The following is a 23,439-nucleotide window of genomic DNA, read 5'->3' as shown; positions in this document are numbered from 1 at the left end:
GAGTTTGGAATCTGATTGATTCTGTGGACAGGTGTCTTTTATACAAATAACGAGCTGAGATTAGGAGCACTCCCTTTAAGAGAGTGCTCCTAATCTCAGCTCTTTACCTGTATAAAAGACACCTGGGAGCCAGAAATCTTGCTGATTGATAGGGGATCAAATACTTAATTCACTCATTGACATGCAAATCAATTTATAACTTTTTTGACATGCGTTTTTCTGCACTTTTGTTTTGTTCTGTTGTTCTGTCTCTCACTGTTAAAATACACATACCATTAGAATTAAAGACTGATCATTTCTTTGTCAGTGGACAAATGTTCAAAATCGACAGAGGATTACATACTTTTTTTCCCTCACTGTGTGTGTGTGTGTATACATATATATATATACTTTTAAACTTTAATTTCCACTGGGGAATGCATTTTATTTACATTTTTAAGTATTTAGGGCATTTCCTCCTATACGGAGTATAGAAAGGCAGAGATAGCTACAGATGGTCTGATTGTTCGCTGTGACATCACTGTGACATCATCCTTGCTGAGCACAGTTCAGTCAGTACACACTGCTTAGACAGTAGTCACTGCTTAGCTGCTGTGGTGATCACGTGGCTAAAGATGGCAAATAGTAGAACATTTTTTTCCTGTTTTCCATGTGTATGCTGTGATGTAAGTAAAAGACTTGATTTTCTGTATGAGATTCCAGTTCTTCATATAATTAACTGAGAGTTTTATCATGTTAACCAAATCCCCAGTGTAGTCCAGGATGGGGGATAAAGAGAATACAGATTGGACACTTTATATGATTAGTAATGGGGAACACTGGGGAGGTTACACTCAGGTCTATCATTTTATTCTTTCTTCAATATTTAACCCTTTCATGGCTCCAGTTTTTAATGTCCAAAGCACAGTGACAGCATATGGTCACTGTATCGGTTTTTGTGGTATGAATTCCTTGACCCTTATTCATTTCAGTTACTGGTATGTCAAGTGAAAGTACTATAGAGTATTATTAGGATGCTTATACACACACATATATCCTGTACATGTATATAATAAATATATCCGGACTGAAAGACAGCACTGAGACACTAATACTAACAGCACAGGAACAGGCAATCTGCACCATATTAATAGAAGCAGAGTCTACCACACCAGACAGGACCAGAGATTCCTCGCAGACAATCCAGCACATAGTAACCACACTGAGAGCCACAAATAACTTGTGATCCTGTTCGTCTGGCAAAGAGACTTTTTCTGATTCTTTTAATTTCTGCCTTTTCAGGTCAGCGGAACACAAGTAATCGATGTTATCGAGCAAGGAGCAGGGGAACACCCAGGTACATTAAAACACTTTGTGTGTGTGTTCTGTAAATGTATAAATATTTATTGGATACATATCACATATCCCATTAAAGTGACCAGATTACCCATCATTAACCTGCTTACACCATTTTTATATCCACTTTGTGACTTACTGTAGACTAGATGCTGCTATCATGACTTGCTTCAGCTATCGTGGTTTTACTTTTCGATGTCTGTCTTTCATTAACCTCGATTGAGTGATACTGTCTGCTGCCATTTGTAATTCTGATTTTGTCTTATTATTAATTTGCAGATGGTCCCCAGATTCCAGTTGCTTCTGATAGTGATTCATGCTCCTCACAAGATGAGGACAAGTTAGCCATTTTGGAGAAACAACTCGAAGATGAGTACAAAGTTAAGAGCGAAGCAGAAAAGCTGATAAAGGCGTATTCTACCGGCCGCTCCAAAGTATGTTGGGCACATTTTATTTCATCTTAAAGATCAACTATATCTTTATTAATTTACATTTTAGAAAACTCCTTCCACTTTCTGCAATGTGTGACTTTTTCCCACTCGTGATGGCATCCTAGCTAATTTTAGTTGATAGCAGGCTGGGGATCCGGGAGCTGATGGACTCTTTCTGCTCCTGGATCGGACTGAAATTAAAAGACATCATTTTGTGGAGTTCGCCTACGGCTCTCTCTCAGCTGAATAGTACAAGGCTCTTCCTTCCCCTTTTTTAGTGCAAAGATATACACAACTCTCTCGTTTTTTTAAATTAGTTTGAATCAATGTATTTACAGGACATATTGGGGGGGTGAAAAAAACATGGAAAGACATGATAGAAAAGGATATAAAGGACGTGCAAGGAATAGGCAGCCATAAGTAAATACCATAAGAGTGAATGAAAGTAAAATACAGGATAAATCGAAACGTCCCAGTGAGCACATTCTGTCTAATTAGAAGGGGCTGGCATTTCAGATAAGTTAGGGATCAAGGTGATTGGGAAACGAGTATTCCCCAACATCCTCTCCATCTACCATGACGTTGTCTTAAAATAGTTTGTTAATAGCGGAGGGGTACAATATGTTGATGTATAGTTTCCACATTTGCAAAATCCTTTTTGTTAGCTTTCCTTTTGCCGTTGTTGTAAATAGTGTGTCCGTTCTGAAAATATGAAGTAATTTGGTGGTAAAGAGGGAAATGTATTAAATCTCTAGGTGAAGACCAACAATAGAGGAGAAATGCAAGGAACATTACAGTGTTAGAAATACAAACCTGTATCCCTAATGCTGAGGTGCCCCTGTCTCTAGTCAAATACAAGAAACCAAGAGGGAGGCACTCACCTAAACATGCATACTTATAAGGGTGCTGGGGGCCAATTCATACAACATACAAGATCCAGCGCACTCACTAAACAATAATTTATGTATTAACATGTAACCGTTTTATTTAAAATCACCTTACCTAGTCAAAAATAATGGGGGATTGGTTACATTATATGATCATACGTTGCATAAGCCTGCCACAACTCCAATGTTTTTGCCTAGTTGAGGTGGATTAATCTCATAAGAGCATACATTAGGTTGCTAGATTAGGACCAGCCAAGAATGGGGTACATTGACGTTGTGGCAGGCTTATGCAATGTATGATCATATACTGTAACTAAATTCCCATTATTTTTGCCCAGGTTAGGTGTTTTTAAATAAAGCAACTACATTATATGAGCCTTGAGATTGCTGTTTGGTGAATGGATGAGTGCGCTGGATCTTAGTCAAATACATGTCATCGTCCCCCTCCCCACATGTGCAATAAAAAATAATAGTAAAGTTTTACTTACCTTTTCCACCTCTCTACATCCCGCAACATCAGTGAGGAAACGTGGCATTATTCCTGATGGTCCAATCCAATGTTCCTCCTGGGTTGCATTGGAGATCTGATGCTTTCCTATGAGCTTCCGCGACACATGACCGATTTTTACTTGTTGCTGTGGAAGCACCTCTAATCATTGTCAGTATGACAGCCTTTAAAGGTGACTTTAACCTAGCAATAATTTCTAAAAAAACTGCAATGTTTTACATTGTAGGATTAAAAGGGAAAGGAACTCTGCACCCAGACCATTTCACTGAGATTAAGTGCCTTGGTGACTTCATTGTCTCTTTAAAAGGGTTTTAAGGGACAGTGAAAATTAAACTTGGCTCATGTATACATGGCGATGTGGGGTAATAAACCTAAACGTCCAGTTTTTGTTTATCTTAATTATCCATTTGATTTTTCTGCTTACAGGATCAGAAACATCTCAGTGATGCTCAGAAAATACTCCATGACAGCAAAATAAAAATAGAAATTTTGCGCATGTTGATTCTCCAACATAAAGGTAAAGGTTCAGTGATGTCATATGTTCTGTGTATTGTAAAGGAAAATTGTTGGGAAACAAAGAAACAGTATTTTAAGTTTTTGACGGGTTAAGCCTGGGGAGGTTGGTTGTTTTTCTGTCAAAAAATTCTGTCAGAATTTAATGGGTTCCAGCTATTAAATGTGGTGATCTATGTGTCAGGCGTGAAGGGTGCGCGTGAATGTGGTTTGTGTTCTGCTCTCTTATAGAAAGTTATGAGAGAGCTGTATATATCCCATAGTCCTCTAAGGGTTTATGGGGAAACATACAGCTCTTGGAAGTGTCAGACAAAGGGAATTCAGCTATGATTCAAATGTTATTTCTTATATTATTTGCAAATAATGTAAGAAAATAATGCTTGCAAGAAACCGTATAAGACAAGTTATTCCAGAATGGGTGTCTAACATATCCCTTTAACCCCTTAAGGACACAGCTTCAAAAGCTTGTCTTACCCTTAAGGACACAAGCTATTTTTGAATTTTGCTCTTTGTCTTTAAATTCGATTTGCATCTCTGTCATTTATTGCACCAACACATAATATATACCGGGTTTTTTTTTTTAGAGGGAAAAAGGGGCTTTGATTTGATGTCACATATACGTAGATAAATTCTGATTAATTATTAAAACAAAAATCCTAAACAAAAATGGAAAAAAAAAACATTTTTTTTCACAGTTTTGGCAATGATAGCGTGTGCATACTATGTCCAGCTTACAAAAAGTAATTTAAAATAAATTCCTTTATGTATCTTGATCTATAGACTACATAATACGTGTAGGATTTCATCTTATTATGAAAGTTACAGGACACAAAATCAAGGACTAAAATAACATTTCAATGTGAGACAATTTTAGAAGTTGGTATGTTTCTCTTGTAGGTTTAGTAGCCATCACAGAAAAAAATTTGCCACAGAAAAGTATATATTTATATAAAGTAGATATCACAGGCTATTTACCCACGGTTATCTTGACACTTTTAACGTAGCGATTTCATCGCCAATCTCTGCTAAATATTGGAGTAAAAGTGTGTTTTTTCTCTATTTTGGCATCTACACCTATAACAAGGTTTTGTAATGTGTATTTCGTAAAGCTAGTGTGTGCTATTGTGTTCAGCTACATCTGATGAGTATAATGATACCCCCATTGTATGCCTTTGGCACTATTCTGTGAATCTACAATGCCATATAAGAGACAAGGCCATTTCAGTTTCTATAATTAGAATTTTCATAGATGGATTTGACAGGCCTATGTCTCATTTTGGAGTATTATAGCAGTTTAACTGTTTAACCCCACAAAGGGCTTTCATTTGATAAAGCAGATACCCCAGGGTATTTTATATGGCGTATATTGTGCCCTAACTTGTCACCATTTTTTCACTAATTTATGCCAATGTTTATGGTGAAAGGAAAAAAAATATTTCTTACACTTGATATTTGTCACTGTCATAATATCCCCAACATTATGCTCAGTTACATCTTCTGAGTAAACCAATATGCCCAATGTATGACCTAGACACTATTTTGTGATGTTACAGTGCTGTAAACGAGACGTGACAAGTACAGGTTTTTAAGTGTGAATTTTCATGGAGTTTTGATGTGTCCATGTCCCACTTTGGAGCTTTTTAGCAGGCAAGCTAGCCTAACACCGAATTCACCAATTCCCCACTAACTTCCACGCACCCCAGCTAGCTGAATATATAATTTTAAAATATTTTAATGAATTAATAGAATAAATGTAACCCCTGTGGATAAAAAAAAAAAAAAAATTAACCCTCAGGGTTTAAAAAATAAAAATCTGATGACTGTAAAATGTAGTCCCTGCCAATTGACCACTGTAGTCAGTGATCAATTGGCATGAAAGGGGTTAATTATATTAAAGCAGGTGGAAGGGGGTGGGATTTAACTTAAAAACTTTTATTTACAGGGAGAAGCAGATCATCACTGATCCGTCTCCATGCACTTCACACTGGCCGCAGAAGAGTCAGAGACTGTCAGAGCGATCACAGCTGCAGGGACAGCACGATCGGGGGCTCCCGGTCTGCCTTGAATACCGAGACAGACCAGAGGAGCGTTAACCCCGCGATTGCGGTGATCCGGGGTTAACTTTAATAAATGACAGAACTTTTCCAAGGTTCCTTTAGGCAATGACAAACTTGATGGGACATTTCTGTCTGTGGTCGGAAAGCGGTTAAAATGTTTTGTGTTTGAAACAGTGCACTGAGACATATAGAAATATGTAGAGAAACCTTATAGAAATTACCCTTTTAATACTGTGACACCTGAAACTACCATGTCGATTTCCTTTTTACCATTAATATAATACAATTTAATAATTTGTGTCCTAGCAACACCTGCAATTAGTCCGTTGGAGAAACGCATTGAGGAGTTGAGCCACCGATTTGTGATCGAGCGTGCCGTGGCTGAAGGAGCCAAACATGCCATCCAGAAATTGGATGGAAAGCCACTTGTTGAGGTCAGTTACAAAGTGTATTCTCTTAACCATTTCATCCCCAGAATGAATAATGGGCTTCCAATGTCTGTCAAGGGGTTGGAAGTTTATTGGCATTAGCCAAGTAGCCATGGAATATTATTATGACTTATAAAGCGCCAACAAAATCTGCTTTATGAACAATTTATATTCTCTCTTCTGAGACTTCAATTGTTTGAAGTATTTATTGGACCATTTGTTCTGTATTTTATTCTGTCTCTATGGTGCTCTATTTAAAATTCTCCCAATTGTTTAATTCCCATTAGTTTTATTAAAAGCCAATAGCATAATATCAATCTATGGAAATCCGTGCCAACTAGTTTTCTCTTTTCCATTCAGCATTTAAGTTATTTACGGTTTTTTTTCAATAAACTCTAACTTGTAGAGAATTCAAATCTGAATTACAAAACTGAGACAAACATAGAGCAGCTCTGGCTAAAGCCGAGATGGAATTTCTCCAGATCACTATTTTTAGTTTAAATATTTGCAGTTCAGATTTCAGACTTTAGTGATTAATCCTGAGTTTTATACATTGAACATGATGTGGAATTATAACACCCTTTATAAATACAGTGAAAGTATGAGCCACACTCGTAGGACTTGTGTGTCTAACCTTGAACATCAGCTCATGTTAGACAGCAACTTCCAGATATTTTTGGCAGCAGATAATGTCTGTCGTTCTGTTGATCCTTCATCTTTTTTCTACTTTTTTTTAACAGGCACAATCGATACTACAGGCGTCAAATGAAAAGCTGGACCTCCTTAAATATTCATTGGAGGAACGAGTGAAAGAACTTCCTGATGGCCACCATAGGAAGAGTATAACCACCGAGGAACTGTCCCTTGGTTCAGTCAAATCCAAGTCCATAGCATTAACGGGTAAGTTCTTTTGTCTCTGAGAGATCTGTGAATAAACGAAACAAGTATATCCGAGCATGTTTCCATCTGTGAGTCTGACTGGAGGAAACTCGCAGTTAGTCTACCGATATTCCAGCAGGATTTATTCTATGTGACGTGTATGCAAGTTTAAATGTGACCGGTGACATTTTAAATGATAACAATATGAAACTCTTAGCATCATTCTTCCAAATGTAGTGAGCTAGCTTTCTGCATAACTTTTTATTGAGTGAATTATTAGCATAAACTAAGTAAACAAGTTAAGCATTACACTTTGAGGAATACTTTACTAATGGGCAATTAGATAAATGACTTTACTTACTGTCTAAGACACAGTTTATAATAATCTGAATATGTGAAAATGACATGTTACTGAGAATTTGCCCATTCTTGGTATTCTCATGAATTCAGTTTTCCTTTTTTTTTTATTATCTTAGAGTCCCACTAAGTGTAAAGGTTAATCCAGACGTGGACTCCTTGTTCACTTTGCATAGAGGGGTTCCAACTTGTATAGCGTGGACTTGTTGCATTCTGGTTCTGAATTACTCCTGTGGGTGTTTAGAAATATCTAATAATGCAAATAGTATAGGTTTCCTCTCTAATGGCACAAGTGAGATAAACCTTGTCTGAGTACCAAGCAGGGACTAACTGAAGCTACTGAGTTTTTATCTGTTTGTAAGTTCAGTTTTGGTTGATTTATATTCTGATAAAGATGTAAAAGCTGCCTAATCATTTCATATTCTGTGTGTGCTACTTAGACCAAACACAAAGTTTTCTTTAACATAAATGTGAAAGTGTAATAGCCATTGTTACAATATTTATTCTGATTCTTTGACAGGTACTCTGAAAGTGCGAGTAAAGGGCTGTCACGGTATTCTGGAGAATGTACCTGGCAGACTAAAGATCCCGTCAGATGTTCTCCCTGGCAGGAGTCCGCGCCGAGGAAGATTCTTATTACTGAACCGGATCAGGAGAAACAACCATGGCAGCAATCAGAACATCCAAGATACTTTTGACTTTTCTAGTACAGTGATTTTTATCTTATTAATCCCGTTATGTGTACAGTGACGCTCAATAACAGTGCTCAATATCTGGGGTATCGAACCTTTCCCTGCAACATTTGTTAAACTACATATCCCACCATTTACTGACAGAATTTATAATCATAGTCCAGTAACATTTGACTGGTCATGGTTAGACAAAGTCTGTGTAGGAAACTTGGATCCTTTAACTCTGCAATGTTCCTGTTTGGGGTGAATGGAAGCGAAATACAAATATTATTATCTAATAGGATTCTCCGTCCTTCACAAAGACCCTGCCAATCAATCACAATACTGAAAGTGTTGTCAAGGAGATCAGTTTTACAAAACATATTTCCAGATATCCCTCCACAATTGCCTTTTTCCACCAAATTATTTTACATATTCTGTATGAAGCGACTCTAAACTAAGTGATTTACCAAAGATTCTTCAAGCTGGGAATCCTATCTGTCAACTTTATATCCTCCTCTAAACAAGTTACAAGTTGCCTTTTGAAACGTCCTCCTGGTCCATGGGGAGAATACTGTCTCACAATACCCCTTACATTATCGTCTTATCTAATCAGTAGACGATATCTCGACTACTTTACCCATTGATGATTTCATTGTTTCTTTGGGATTGCGGCTTTACCATTCTGAGACTTGAACACAGCTCACAGCCTGACTTTCAATTTTATGCTCTGGACTTTCCTGATTATTCGTTAATGCAATGTTTTGGGTTAGTTTTCTCATCCATTTAATTGCCTTTAAAATGTTGTTATTATTACATGTATCTAACAATGACATTGTGATATATAACAGTACATTATTATGTAATCCTGTACATTCATAATAAATGCTAATAGTATGAAACAAATACAATATTACACAAACGTTACTGTATAGTAGAAAGCATGGAACAGTGTGACAAAAAATAAATAAATAAGATAGGACTACCTCTCAGATCACCATGAAAAGCCTTGACATAATGTCATACCCAGGGGTGTATAACACAGGAGGGTATCAAACCTCCTAGGAAACTGTAGCACTTCAATATCTGTGGAGTATTAACTGCAAGAAAGCCTCCTTAATCCAGTGTGCCAAAACAAGGCTGCAGGATGGGACCTCCTTAATCCAGTGTGCCAAACCATGACTGCAGGATGGTACCTCCTTAATCCAGTGTGCCAAAACAAGGCTGCAGGATGGTACCTCCTTAATCCAGTGTGCCAAAACAAGGCTGCAGGATGGGACCTCCTTAATCCAGTGTGCCAAAACAAGGCTGCAGCATGGTACCTCCTTAATCCAGTGTGCCAAACCAAGACTGCAGGATGGTACCTCCTTAATCCAGTGTGCCAAAACAAGGCTGCAGGATGGGACCTCCTTAATCCAGTGTGCCAAAACAAGGCTGCAGGATGGTACCTCCTTAATCCAGTGTGCCAGTGGGGAGAAAAAATGCAGTCTTCACTGAGTTGATTGTGAAGTAAGGCCTGAGGAATAGGGATGGAACAGTCATATGAAGGTATTTACGACTGGGGAGGGGAAAAGGAGAGTGTGGGGGGGAGGGGGCAGAGGGGGCAGAGTAGGCATGTGTTATAGACTATTGAAAAGTTTAGCAACCAAATTCTATCACCCAAAATATTAATATATCCTGTTCAAAATTTGTAGCAGGTCAACACCAAACTACTCTACCCACATATAAACTTGGACTCACTCATCGTACAAACTCCATTCTTTACATTATTTGTCAAACAAAAAAGACCGACAGCAGGAACATAATTTTTTAACACCTTTTTAGTGAATTAGTTCTTGTGTTATTTCACATATATCTCTTTGCTTATATTCAGACTGTATTACCTGGCTGACTATAAATTTGTCTATTTTTTTGTTAATTTTGCTTTTTTTACAGAATACAGGAGATTAGACTCCTTTGATGAAAGCAAACTCTTAGAGCTTTGTGTAAAGCTAATAGATGAACCTTTATATATTCTGTGTATTGACCAAAGCCACGTAGAAATGTTCTTTCAATTAAAATACTCTTAGCCTTTTAAGTTGAGTTCCTGAAATTTCCTTACAGGTGAAGTCCGTACTCAGCTGAAGATCGATCATATTCCAGTGGGTTCAACAAGTTGGAAAACTGTTTCCAACCCATCCTGGAATAAGACATTTAAACTGGATTTAGATAAGGTACATATGGCATGTGTGTATTATTTTTTTTATTTTGTTTTAGTATGAATCCATTTTTGGCCCCAGGTAGAATTAATATGTTATAAATCTTCAAATCCTGTAAAGAGTTGTCTAATTGAACTCTTATTTTTAAACCTTTTAGGACCTTAATGTGTCAGACAGTTAAAATGTAGAGTTATTTAACATTGGGTTAGTTTATCTTTCTCTAGATATTGTTATAGGATTCTTTAAACAATCTGTGATATATTGCATATTTTAGAAAACCTTGCCACCTTGACTTTTTATAACTTTTTAGTTAAAGGCATTCTGTAAAGCATTAACTAACCATGTTGTTTAATTGCTTATTTTCCCCAATACACAAGCTTGCCATGTGGATAGAAAATGTATAGGTGCAAACTGATTTTATGTTTACATACCCACCACGTCTGGGTCTGCTTAATGCTCTGTACACCTGACCTGGTATGAACTGCGATTAATCTCTCAAAGTGAGCAAGTCCTACTGTGTCAACCCCACACACGGAAGACTAGTAGTGTGGCTAGTAATAGGGCAAATAATATAACACTTTAAACAAATTTATATCTATTCATTTACTAACCTATATATTGATGAAAAATAATTTAGTTTTTTTTAATGTGAAAATGGTAAAATGTGGTTTAAATGTGTGGAAATGGTTCCTTACGAAAACATGATTAATCAAACACTTTTTTTGTTTAAATAAGTACTGTTAATTTAATTTTTACATAGTCTCGGGAGCTAGAAATATCCTTATATTGGCATGATCAGAGATCACTGTGTGCCACAAAGACTCTGAAGTTGGAAGAATTCCTGTTGAACCTGAAACAGGAACTGTGTCTACAACTGGAACCACAGGGCACCCTTTTCATCAAGGTGAGAACCAATCTCTGGCCACTATCAATTTATAGTTATATTTTAATGTAATAATACAGAAAACAAAAGAATGATTACATTACACAACTTTACAATTGAAAGCTGGTGAATATTCACACTTAGTGAATAAGTGTATAAATATAAATCAAACTGTACTGAAGTGTAAACTGAATTGCACAACTTAGGTGACAATAGGTGATTTGAAAGCATTCCTTAAGTCAGCAATAGTAGTACCTTGGATTTTTAGCTTAAATGGACTCTGTTTTCAATTCATGCAATTTGCCGTTTATTGAATAAACCTTTGTATATACGTCATATTACCTACATTACCACTTATAGCATCTTTAGCAATCTTTGACTTTTTTAGATAAAGGACACTATATTAAGTTATAAACTGTCTAAATAAAGGGCTTTTCTTATTGTGATTAGCTGTAGAAGAACAGATTTGAAGCTGTTTACTTTTTCATTTGTGTGTCTGTTTTTATGTTGGTTTGGCAAAATAAGATATTATCATTTACTTCCTGCAGTTAACTCTTTCACCTTGTTTTGGAATAGGTGACGTTTTCCAGTCCTTTCACCCAGAAAAGGCCAAAGCTTCAAACAATTAAGAAATTAATCTCCACAAAACAAGGTAAGTGTATGTTTAACATGCCTCACATTAAATATCAAACTGCCCATGGGCCTTTAATGGCATCTATCAGGCAGAAATGATTATTGATTGGTTACTGACAAGCGGTGAACCCTTGTACCCCAGTACTAGCCACCAGTGTGATAGAAAACGTCAAGCTTGTCAAGCAGTGTGAATGCACTCAGTAACCAGTGTGGGATTTCACGTTTCATTATCTTACAGGTAGAGAGACTGATACATATACATCCATTCTAACAACCATACTGCAGGATGTACATCTTATAACATATTCAGTATACACAGATTAAATTACTTATACCTACCTGAAGATCATAATTTTCACTGGATGCCATTCCCATTAACGACATTGGTGTTATTGTAATATTATAAACCATAACTCACAATTAATACATTCAAATAAAGTTCTAGGCTTGGAGATTGTGTTCCTTATTTTTTTCTTATGCTTTTACTTTAGAGTTTTTGGATTATGATGTAAGCAATTAATCCATTATTGATCTCTTTATATCATATACAATACTCAAGTTATGTTCTGTGCTACTTTTATAGAGGAGACCACCGAACCAGCTCCACTGGAGGATGCAGCTATTGATGCTCATTCGCTGCCAGAATCGGATACTGAGAGCGTGGATTCATCGGCGCCGGCTGTGGATACTGAAACAGAAAAGACCATCCAGCCAGCTCCAGAAGAAGATGTTGTTACTGACTCTCCTATATTGCCAGTAGCCACTGAGAGCATGCGCCCATTAACACCCGATGCTGATACCATTACAGAAGAGACCTTCCAACCACCTCCAGTGGAAGCTACAACTATTGACAGTGTACCAGTAGTGGACACTGAGAATGTGGATTCAACACTACCAGCTATCAACACCATTAGTACAGAAACTATCCAACCACCTCCAGTGGAAGCTAGAATGTTTGACAATGCTCCACTGCCAGTAGCAGTAGAGGACTCTGTGAGCATGGAACCATCACCACAAGCTATTGTAAGCGTGCTAGAAATGACAATCCAACCAGCTCTAGAAGAGGATTTAGTTACTGACCCTACTCCATTGCCAGTAAAGGACACGGACAGCGTGGAGCCATCGGTGCCAGCTGTTGATGAAATTACAGAAAAGACAATCCAACTACCTCCAGAGGAGGATGCAGCTATTAATCCTCAATCACTACCAGTAGAGGACTCTGAGAGCGTGGAGCCATTGCTGCCATCTGACGATGAAGATACAGAAAAGATAATCCAACCACCTCCAGAGGAGGCTGTAGTTATTGACACGCCTCAAGTGTCAGCAGTGGACAATAAGAAAGTGGAATCATCACCACCTGGTGCTGCTACTGATATGGAAAAAAACATCCAAACATCAACAGAGAAAGATGCAGTTATTGATATTGATAACATTGCAGAAGAAACCACTGGACCACCAAAGGGTTTAGTTTATGACGCTGTTCCATTAGCAGAAGCAGATGTGGAAAATCCATCATCATCAGCGGGGTATTGAGATATTCATCTTTCTCATCAATGCTGTTAACGTATACTGTGTGTTATAGGAGAATTTTGTTTTGGGTCTTTGTTTTTTCATGGGGGAGGGGACTGTATATAATTTAAAATATATTTAAAAGTGTGTTCTTTTCTTTGCAGTATTCAGCAAGGAGCTCGGCTGAGCATTCAGGATTTTGATTGTCTCTGTGTGCTGGGAAGAGGAGCATTTGGAAAGGTGGGTTATGGTGTGAATTCCACTTTCAATATAAAAGGTGTCAAGATAAATGCTAGGTAACAATATATATATATATCTATTTTAAATTTCAGGTTCTGCTTGTTGAGTACAAGCGTACAAAGAGCAAATTCGCTTTAAAAGCCCAAAAAAAACAAGACATAACTGGAACACAAAGAGTCCCAAGGTCAGTAAATGGAGAGTACTTAAAATCCTAATTTTTTTTATTAGTTTTTTGGATGTTGATACTATTTGTCAGTTTTTATTTGTGTGTAAGAGTTGCCTTTAAAAAGGTGATTAATTGGGGGCAAGGCCTGAGACTCATGGCAGCTGGTTGCCATTTAAAATAAGAAAAACTACCACAACAAGAGAACTTAGTCTTAAAGTAGAGCGACAAAAGTTTAAAAATAAAATCAGAAAGTATTACTTTACTGAGATGGTAGTGGATGCACGGAATAGCCTTCCAGCTGAGGTGGTAGAGGTTAAAACAGTGAAGGAGTTTAAGCATACATAGGATAGGCATAATCCTATCCTAGCCATACGATAAGGCCAGGGACTAATGAAAGTATTTGGAAAATTGGGCTGACTAGATGGGCCGAATGGTTCTTATTGGTCACATTCTATGTTTCTATTTGCATCTTGACAGTGCTCCTCACAATACTCCTATTTTAAGCGTATTCTTGAGGCAATCTGCATTCACAATCAACACATTCGGTGCCCTACCAGCTGCTTACACTGAATGGTATGGTCCGGTTTTTAGAGGTGCCGATGCCTTTATCTCCGGCGGAGCCGATGAGGCTTAGTGAAGGCACCAGGCAAGAGAGGCGGACAGTCTTCTGACCTGTGAAGCACAACTCTCTTGCAAAGACCTACTGTGTCCCCCCTGGGCTGGTGGGGGTTATCCCGGTCCCCACTGCGCTACCTGTCACCTGTCTGGAATCGTACAGCAGTGTATTGGAACGCAACTCTGAACGCAGGATGGTGGAGGTACTCTCCCATCAGGGGCATGCTGTAAATATGACAGAGCAGCCTTGGAGTGACCCCGTTGAGGACTCTATGAGAAGCTATCTTTCACGACTTCTGTCCTAAGCTAACAGCCCAAGAAGTACAGTCCCGGCTGAATTCCCGATCTCGAGATCAGAGGCGACAGACGCAAGATGGTGACAGGACCCTGTGGACATTACTCAACCGCAAGCAACTGCTCCTCGTTTCCACGATACTCCTGGGCTGAAGGTCAATAAGGGCTTACTCACCTTGCATCAACCACACCAGCAATCAGCGACAAACCATACCACTCTTCTGCTGTCCCTTAGATGGGAAGGACTTCAACTTTTGTCATTTCTCAAGTCCGTGGATCAGGGATCCAGGCCTACACAAAGGAGTTGCCTTGCCTCACCGTTCTATTACATCTATTCTTCATATCCAGAGACTGGGAATTGGCTAAACATCAGACTCACTATAGCATATAGCCATAACACCTCCTGTATGAGCTTTGCTGGGATTCCTGAAGGACTCCAACTCCCATTCTGCCTTCAGCTGTTCAGTCAAAACATTTTATCATTGACTTTACTTTAGTCTTACATTTTTTTTTTCTTTTATCTTTTATTTCGTATCATTTATGTTGCGTGGATGAGACACTCTGGTAGAGCTTTTAGATGCAGTGGTACTCCTCTGGGTAATGGCTTAGCATGTGATTTAGCATTCTTACCCTATGTTACTTCATCAGTTGTCACCGTGTCTGGAAAAGCTACTCGTAAGCAAGCCTCTATCTTAATATATACCCAGACATGACTCTAGCTTATTATTACTATATTCTAAAAATGTGCGTTTACTCTACATGCCGTGCTGACGCTTTATACAATTTCTTATTACTAGGCTTGTAAATGTTGTTGTGGCACTACAAGTATGAATGTTATTATTTGCACAGCAAAAAAAAAAAAGTGATTAGTTGAATTTTTCCCTTTTTATTTCCAAGGCTTATATGTGAAAAGGAAATCCTACAGACTGTGAGCGAAGTACAACATCCTTTCCTTGTTAACATGTTGGCAAGTTTCCAGACTCAGGGTCATTTTTGTTTTTTAATGGAGTATGCCGCTGGTGGGGACTTAATGACCAGTATTAGGAACAAGAACTTTCAGCCATTTTCCACAACCAGAGCTGTGTAAGTAACAATAGTTTTGGGATTATGGGAACGGATTGTCGCGGTTTGGTTGGTAAAGGGTGCTGACTGCAGCAGCAATCACTGTAAGTAGGAAATTAATACCCATATAAATACAAAACAATGAGGAAAGATAACAAGTATGTTAGCTACACGAAAACAAGTGGGTAACACAAATGCAAAACAAGAGAAACGGGAAATTTAATATGAGGAAACTGGAGGCCTCTGGGTCACTGACCTTCTGGACACAGGATCTCCAGGAGCAGGACACAGGGAGCAACTCCAGAACAAATCCAATGAACTGACACAGAAAGGGCTAGGCTACACTAAATAGGGAGAACATCATCCTAAGGAAAGGCCTGCTGGGGACAGAGTCAGATCTCTTCAGTCTCGGGACAGCAGCCTGCAACAGCACCACAGAAATGTGTTGGCAGTATGAGGTACTGCACCAGACTGCAGAGCTCAGAAAACCAGGCAATATTCATGGACTCGTGACACTTAGCTAGACATCCTAACCAAATGTTGTCATCTGATGACTTAAAGGGACACTATATTCACCAGAACAACTGCTGCTTATTGTATCTGTTCTGGTGAGTAGAATCATTCCCTTCAGGCTTTTTTGCAGTAAACACGGTCTTTTCATGGAAAATGCAGTGTTTACATTACAGCCTAGTGATAACTTCACTGGCCACTCCTCAGATGGCAGCTGGAAGTGCTTCATGGGAAAGTGCTGTACAGTGTACAGTGCCTCTGCATGGAGACAATGAACTTTCCTCATAGAGATGCATTGATTCAATGCATCTCCATGAAGAGATGCTGATTGACCAGGGCTGTGATTGGCTTGTGCTGGCCCTGATCTGCCTCCTTGACAGTCTCAGCCAATCCTATGGGAAAACTATGTCAGCCAAGCAGGCAGATCGGGGTCAGAGGCAGCTGCAGACTTGAATACAAGTATGATGTTACTCTAATTAGAGAGACCATGGGGCTAGATGGTGGTTTTTAACATTATACAGGAATACAGGTTTGTGTTCCTGACCCTATAGTGTTCCTTTAAGGTGGACTAGAAATTTGAAAACAAAATCAAAAACAGATTAAGCTGACTGTTAATACAGAAGATACAAGACATTGCAGGAAATATATCTGAGCACAGATTGACACAGGATTGGTGGAATCAAAATTTTCAATGGTACAAAAACGTAATTTCCTTCCCTAAAATGAAACTAACTTATTCTCTTTTCTACAGGTTTTATGCGGCGTGTTGTGTGCTCGGCCTGGATTTCTTGCATCAAAACGATATTGTTCACAGGTAAGTGTACAGGAAAAAATAAAGTTGAACATACATACATAGTGAACAAAGAGCTGTGTGTTGCAGGCGCTTAGGTAGTGATTATGGTAAATTGCAAAACGCTACAACACTCTGGTGGGAGTCCCTTTCACCCACCACAATTTTGTATAGTAAAATAGAAAGGGAAAGACGCCAACAGCAGTTCACCTTAGGAGTGGAGCATTCAATAAATTTGTTATACACCTACCCTTAGAAGGGTGACTTGATGCTGTCTTAACAAAATTGCGTGTTGTACGTCCAATTCAGGTAAAATATTTTATATCTTCTGTATTTTTTATGTGTATATGTACCTGAATTGGACACAATTTTGTAAAGACAGCATCAAGTCACCCTTCTAAGGGAAGGTGTATAACAAATGTATTGAACGCTCCATACATACATAGTGTCCCCATAAATATTATCTGTGTTATTTTAATGTATTGTGATCAAAATGATGTGTCTGTGGTTTGATTGATTAGTTATGTTATTATGTTAACTGTTTGTGTTATATTATTTGTCTTTAAATCTAATCTTTAAAAAGGCTAAAAAAAAACATGTAATTCAAGTGCCTCTAGTGATATTGAAAAAAATAAAAACTATTTTTATGTATTTTAAATCCAGAGATCTCAAATTGGAAAACATTGTAATTGACATAGATGGATTTGCCAAAATTACAGACTTTGGTCTTAGTAAACAAGGTAAAAATTAGTTTATATTAAACAAAAGTCATTTCTCACAAAGTTGCAGAATTTTACTTTACCTACAGATAACAAATAACATCAAACTGCAAACCGAATTAAAAGAATATATGAAACACAAACCGTTATTCACTAAAGTCCGATTGGCTTCGTACTGAATGGGGCAAACCCATCTGACTGAATTTTGTCAGAAATGCAGCCAAATTTTCCAAACTTCTTTCCCCTAGGCATTTATAGAAACCAGAATGAAAATAGTTAAAGCCTTGGCATCTGCAAGGGTTAATTATGTTGCAGTTGGTCAAAATATATAAATAAAATCCCTGTGGGGACCATTAAGATCCCCATATGACTATAAGGAAGTTTAAAACCTCCCCCTTCCCTTAACTGCCATAGGGACTGTTTAAAACTAGCGACTGGGCAGCCAATGTCAATAGTAAATAATTGGGAGCACATAGTCACTTGTATCCCCACCTGTGGGCATTTGGTGGGGGGCTAAAAATCAATAATGCAGGTCGACAGTTGGTGGAAGGCTACTCATTTTATACTGGGAGAACCTAATGTCCCCACCACATTCATTAGTGCTGGGTAGGGGCTCTAAATATTTAAAGGAGCGCTAAAGGATCAGGAACACAAACATGTATTCCTGACCCTATAGTGTTAAAACCACCATCTAGCCCCCCTGGGCCCCTCATGCCTCCCTAAATATAGCAAAATCTTACTTGTATTCAAGCCTGAAAATGTAGCTGTGCATATGCTGTTTGTCTCAGACTAGCAAGCTGCCTGCTGGCATCATCAGAAGTTGTTGCCAGAGCCACTCATAATGCTTCACAATAGGATTGGTTGAGACTGTCAAGGAGGCAGATCTGGGGCAGAGCCAGCACAATTCAAACACAGCCCTGGCCAATAAGCATATCCTCATTGAGATGAATTGAACCCATGCATTTCTATGAGGAAAGCTCAGTGTCTGCATGTAGAGGGAGGAGATACTGAATGTTTAGATGCATTTTAGGCAGCCATGACCTAGAAATGATCTCTAACAGCTATCTGAGGAGAGGTCATTGAAGTTATCATTAGTCTGTAATGCAAACACTGCATTTTCTCTGAAAAGACAGTATTTACAGCAAAAAGCCTGAAGGTATTGATTCTATTCACCAGAACAAATTCAATAAGCTGTAGTTGTTCTGGTGACTATAGTGTCCCTTTAAACAATGGGGGTTGCACATGCCATTGTCCAGCCCTCCCCCAAAATTGATTGTCACTATTGGGTCCCCAATCCCCTAGCGCTCCCTCTTTTACAATGAATTACACCTACCAACCCCCCTCATTATAATAATATTGGGAGGGAGGCATTAAAACTAATATCTTTGAAAGAAAATAAATTATACTTCTCTTCTGAAGTCTTTTTTTCTTGTAAATATTATCTTCAACCCCAAAAAGGCTACTTTAGTATCCATCATCCTGCAATGTAACACTTAAAAATCCCAATTGCAAAAACCTGCCCACAAAATTCTAAACCTGACACAACTTAAATAAATCTTTCTTTGTCCTGCGAGGGCTAGTGCAATATGAAGCTTTAAAGTGGGAATTGCCTTTATAAAGGCTTTCCCACACATTGAATTCTCATTAGAGCACTCTGATTGGTTGGCTTGTCAGCCACAGATTCGTAAACACCATGTAAAACTTTATACAAAATTACAGAGAGAATCTGCAACTGCAATGCACCAACTCCTTGCAGCAACATTCTAATATCACTTATAACATATACTGTATATCAGCAACATCTATCTGTATATTTACCGATGTACATTTATCTTTTCTCTTTTTCTGAGGGATGGGATATGGAGAACAAGACAGAACATATTGTGGCACCCTGCATTACATGGCACCGGAAATGGTTCGCGGTAAACCATACACAACATCTATTGACTGGTGGAGTCTCGGCGCAGTTATTTATATAATGCTGTGTGGAATGGTAAGAATAGCTTATTTTTACCAATTTGTAGGATTCCTCATTTATAAACCAAAATCCCTTGTGTGATGTCAAACAGTCCATTGATAATAGTGATAGCATTTCAAACTGTAGACTGGTAGGGGTTAAAGGTAAACCTGAGCACCATAACTACTACAGCTCATTATACTGTGTATCTAAATATCAGAACCCAATACCTCCCTCTTCACTTTATCCAAACTTATTTTAACCCTATAGAAAAAAAAAAAAAAACCAGGTGTGAGGTACAAACAGGCGCTGTGTAGATGTAACGATAAGTGCGGCTAATCTCCACAGTGAAAACAATCAGTAAATTTTACAAATATATTCAGACATAAAAACTAAACGAAGTGGACAACGCACTTGTGTGATATGAATCTATGAAATAAACATTTAGCACAATAGTGAGCACTCAGGTGGTGTGTAAGGGTAAATAAATAAGGAATATACCATGTATATGATATCCCAAATGTCTCTGTAAGAGGAAATACTCCAAATAGTGTAATACAGTTTGAACATAAAATAAATATAAAAAAGAATGTTATTGTTGCATTACCCTTAATGAGCCTGTATACAACTGGCTCAGGTAATTCAACATATGTGGGATGGAAATACCCCTGGAGTCAACTGTCTTGCAGGTTCACCTGGTGTCTGGACGATCGTTGGGTGACTTTCTCAGCAAACACTCTTGCTTGTGCTCTTGCCCTGCTTCCCCCGCTCTCCCTGACAGGGCTTGTACGAACACTGGCTCCAGTGCTTTATTGACCTTCCTCCCCTCTCTGTGTCCCCTGACATGCCCATGTCCTTATTTATTTATCCTTACACACCACTAGAATGTTAACTATTGTGGTGAATGTTTATTTTATAGATTCATATCACACAAGTGTGCTGTCCACTTTGTTTAATTTTAACCCTATAATACTCTCTCAGTTTATTTATATTATATTTATTGGTTCTGCTTTGGCAAACCATTTACATTGGAGACATTACCCACCGTAGATCCCATGCCCACCCTGCACTTTTTCTAACTGTAGTTTTTCTATTAGTATCCCTTCTCAGGTAACAGAAGAGAGGTGAGGTATAATATTGTCTATTCAACGCCGCACTATCCGAGGTTCCTGACTGCAGAAGCGCGATCAATATTGAGAAGTGTAAGTTGCCAACACATAGTGCTTTCTAATTTAGATAGATTGAGTAAGCTCATTCTTGGACCCTCCAGGATTAAAGTTCCTGCTTCCAAGCAGTACTACTCTTATGGCTTATCGTGCTATAATGATTTCATTGTGTGTGAATGTGGGCTCGGGCAGTTTGATTTGTAAGGCTCTGGAAACACAGCTGGTCCTGTGCGAATATTCGGTGTGTTAGATTGTAACAGAGAACAACAAGCAGTCACAAACACATGGATCTAGTTACAGAATAAAACAGGTTAGAATTCCATGTGGTGAATGAAATAATAAGCGTGACTAATGCCATCGATTAGGGCAGAGCAATGTCCGGGCACCAGAACACGATGCCATGGTGATATGGTGCCTTCTGTTAATTGAGCTCTGTACTAACGTATACAGCCTGAGCTCATAAAGGAAGATTTTACAGAACCTGCAAGAAAATGCCTTTAATTCTCAGTTTTTTTCAGTTAAAATAATATTTTCCATTTTTCTAAATTTTCTTTTACAGCTTTTGCATAAAGATCCCAAAGTCCGTCTAGGAGCCAGCGAGAATGATGCCTGGGATCTGAAGAGCCACCCTTTTTTTAAAGTATGTCAAATAGAAAGACACATTCTAGCAGCTAAATAAATATTAGCTTTTAGTTAAGATTTTTAACCAAATATACAATATTCCTGGAGTTTATGTATTTTATATGCAAGCATTCAGGGATCATAGGAAAATTATACCCAGCATCTGCTTGTCCCTATGGAACAGCCACCCCTATTTTTATATCTATTATTCTATATTCTTATTTTACTGATTGTATAAGAGTACACACTACTTATCCTACTCATCCTTTTCCCTTAAACCTTTTGAAATTTTAACAGCAAATAGACTGGTTCGCATTATTGTTTAAGAGTGTCAGGCCGCCATGCGTACCATCCATCGAGGGACCAGACGACGTCCGCTACTTTAATAGAATGCACACATCATGCGCCCCCATTCTAACACCGCCAGACAAGTCTAAGTTACTATCTGATGTAGAGCTGGAGCTATTCAAAGATTTTGACTGGGTTTCCGATAGGATTTAAAGCTGGAGATAGACATGGATGGACTTCGCTGGAATCATCATATTAGCATTGTTATTTATTCCAATAAAAGTATTATTATTTCCAATTGATTCAGTATATAATTGTGGATAATGTGCATAATAGATGGCATGAAGATCAATTGATTAATAGAAATAAAGATAGAGGGAAAAAAGTTAGAAAGAAAATAGAAAAAAGTCAGCAAATGTTAAAAGGGAACATGCCTTCCTGGAAAGGGTGTTAGTATGAGTCTCATACATTGCGAACAGTAATCAAAAATTGGATCAATTTCACTATACACTAATCAGCCACAACAATGAAACCACTGAGTGGTGAAGTGAATAACATTGATTATATCATTAAAATGGCACCTTGTCAAGGGGTGGAAATTATTGGGCAGCAAGTGAACCGTCCGTTCTTGAATTGACTTGTTCCCCTCTCCATTCGGTTATCCATCTCCCCCCACCCCCTGTTTCGTGAATAATGACGAGTCTCTCCCTTTTTTACCCCCCGACCATCCCCTGGCTTGTTAACTTCAAAGAACTAATTAGCTCAAGTGCTTTCCCTTGGTGGCTGCCATTTGTTTAACTGAACACACGTGCTCTAGTGAATGGCCATTGTGTCTCCCTAACGCGGGCAGTGGTACATGGTTGTCGAGCGTCTGAAACCCCTTTTCGGAGACGGACCCCACACACTTTGTGTGTCTTTTTCCCCTTTCCAAGCCCTCTGTGCACCTCTTACCCTCCTCCAAACCCTCTGTGTGCCCTTTGGTTTGTGGTTTTCTCCTCCAGATTTTGGGTTACTACCTGTAGGATTTTGTACCTTATAACTACACATCGGCTATATATTTTTCAGCATGTCATAGTTCCATTTGAGTGTAGTCGGGAGTCATATCCTTCAGGGTGTCTGGGTAACTCGGGGGTAAACGTGCGTGCTGTGTGCATGATCCAGATTGAATTACACTTTTCATACTTCCATTCACTGTATAATATTGAGCTCTCCTCTATAACACTACTATCAATATAGTGTTGCCACTGAGGCACAAGAGGTTAACACTAGTTACAACATTTTGTGGTTCTCTGTGGATACAGGTAGACTTGTATTAACTACCTCCTGTGTAGAGACAAATTTGCTCCTACTTTGAGACTTTTAGTGGACATGCCACTCTACTAATACCCTAGCAACTAATAAAGGATTTTCCCTATATCATTTAGCACTGGATATATGTGAGGGCATTGTCTTTAAGTTCTTGTTTCAATATGTTGTTCCTACTTTTTAATTGTTATTTGTTTTTTTTTGTAAACTTATATTAAACGTAAGCTCTTTAATTAAACAAGGCTATCCGACATCCTTTGGGAACAACTTTCTGTAATTATAATTAGGGTTAGGCCCTTTTAGTTGGATGGTCCATTATCAAGAGACCCATACCTCTTTCTTATCTCTATTATGTACCTCTAACAATAATAATAATCATCATGATATAAACTTTACGTTGTCCAGGAACACTGTTGC

At 38.3% G+C, this 23,439-nt stretch overlaps 1 protein-coding gene across 1 annotated transcript; it reads left to right on the top strand.

Annotated features, from left to right (window-relative positions):
- The first annotated feature begins 1,495 nt into the window (after positions 1–1,495).
- On the top strand, positions 1,496–21,930 carry LOC134582635 (serine/threonine-protein kinase N2-like). Its single transcript, XM_063439297.1, has 19 exons — positions 1,496–1,532; positions 1,615–1,769; positions 3,588–3,678; positions 6,038–6,165; positions 6,900–7,059; positions 7,916–8,101; positions 10,002–10,085; positions 10,170–10,279; positions 11,025–11,168; positions 11,724–11,799; positions 12,364–13,306; positions 13,454–13,585; positions 15,502–15,687; positions 16,928–16,990; positions 17,630–17,706; positions 19,536–19,678; positions 20,740–20,844; positions 21,368–21,448; positions 21,727–21,930. The coding sequence occupies exons 1-19, from the start codon at positions 1,496–1,498 to the stop codon at positions 21,928–21,930; spliced, it is 3,105 nt and encodes a 1,034-aa protein (XP_063295367.1).
- Positions 21,931–23,439: the final 1,509 nt, after the last annotated feature.

This window comes from Pelobates fuscus, chromosome 13, assembly GCF_036172605.1.
Source record: "Pelobates fuscus isolate aPelFus1 chromosome 13, aPelFus1.pri, whole genome shotgun sequence".
In the NCBI taxonomy this organism is placed as follows: Eukaryota; Metazoa; Chordata; class Amphibia; order Anura; family Pelobatidae; genus Pelobates; species Pelobates fuscus.
The sequence above is the reverse complement of the archived record's forward strand: the minus strand, read 5'-3'. Positions and strand labels throughout refer to the sequence as shown.

Bases quoted from the DNA above. Each gene is read 5' to 3' on its own strand.
- LOC134582635 (XM_063439297.1), top strand. From the start codon at position 1,496: ATGACTTGCTTCAGCTATCGTGGTTTTACTTTTCGAT. The intron at 3,679-6,037 runs GTAAAGGTTCAG...TTTGTGTCCTAG, and splicing joins GTTGATTCTCCAACATAAAG to CAACACCTGCAATTAGTCCG. The intron at 21,449-21,726 runs GTATGTCAAATA...AAATTTTAACAG, and splicing joins AGAGCCACCCTTTTTTTAAA to CAAATAGACTGGTTCGCATT.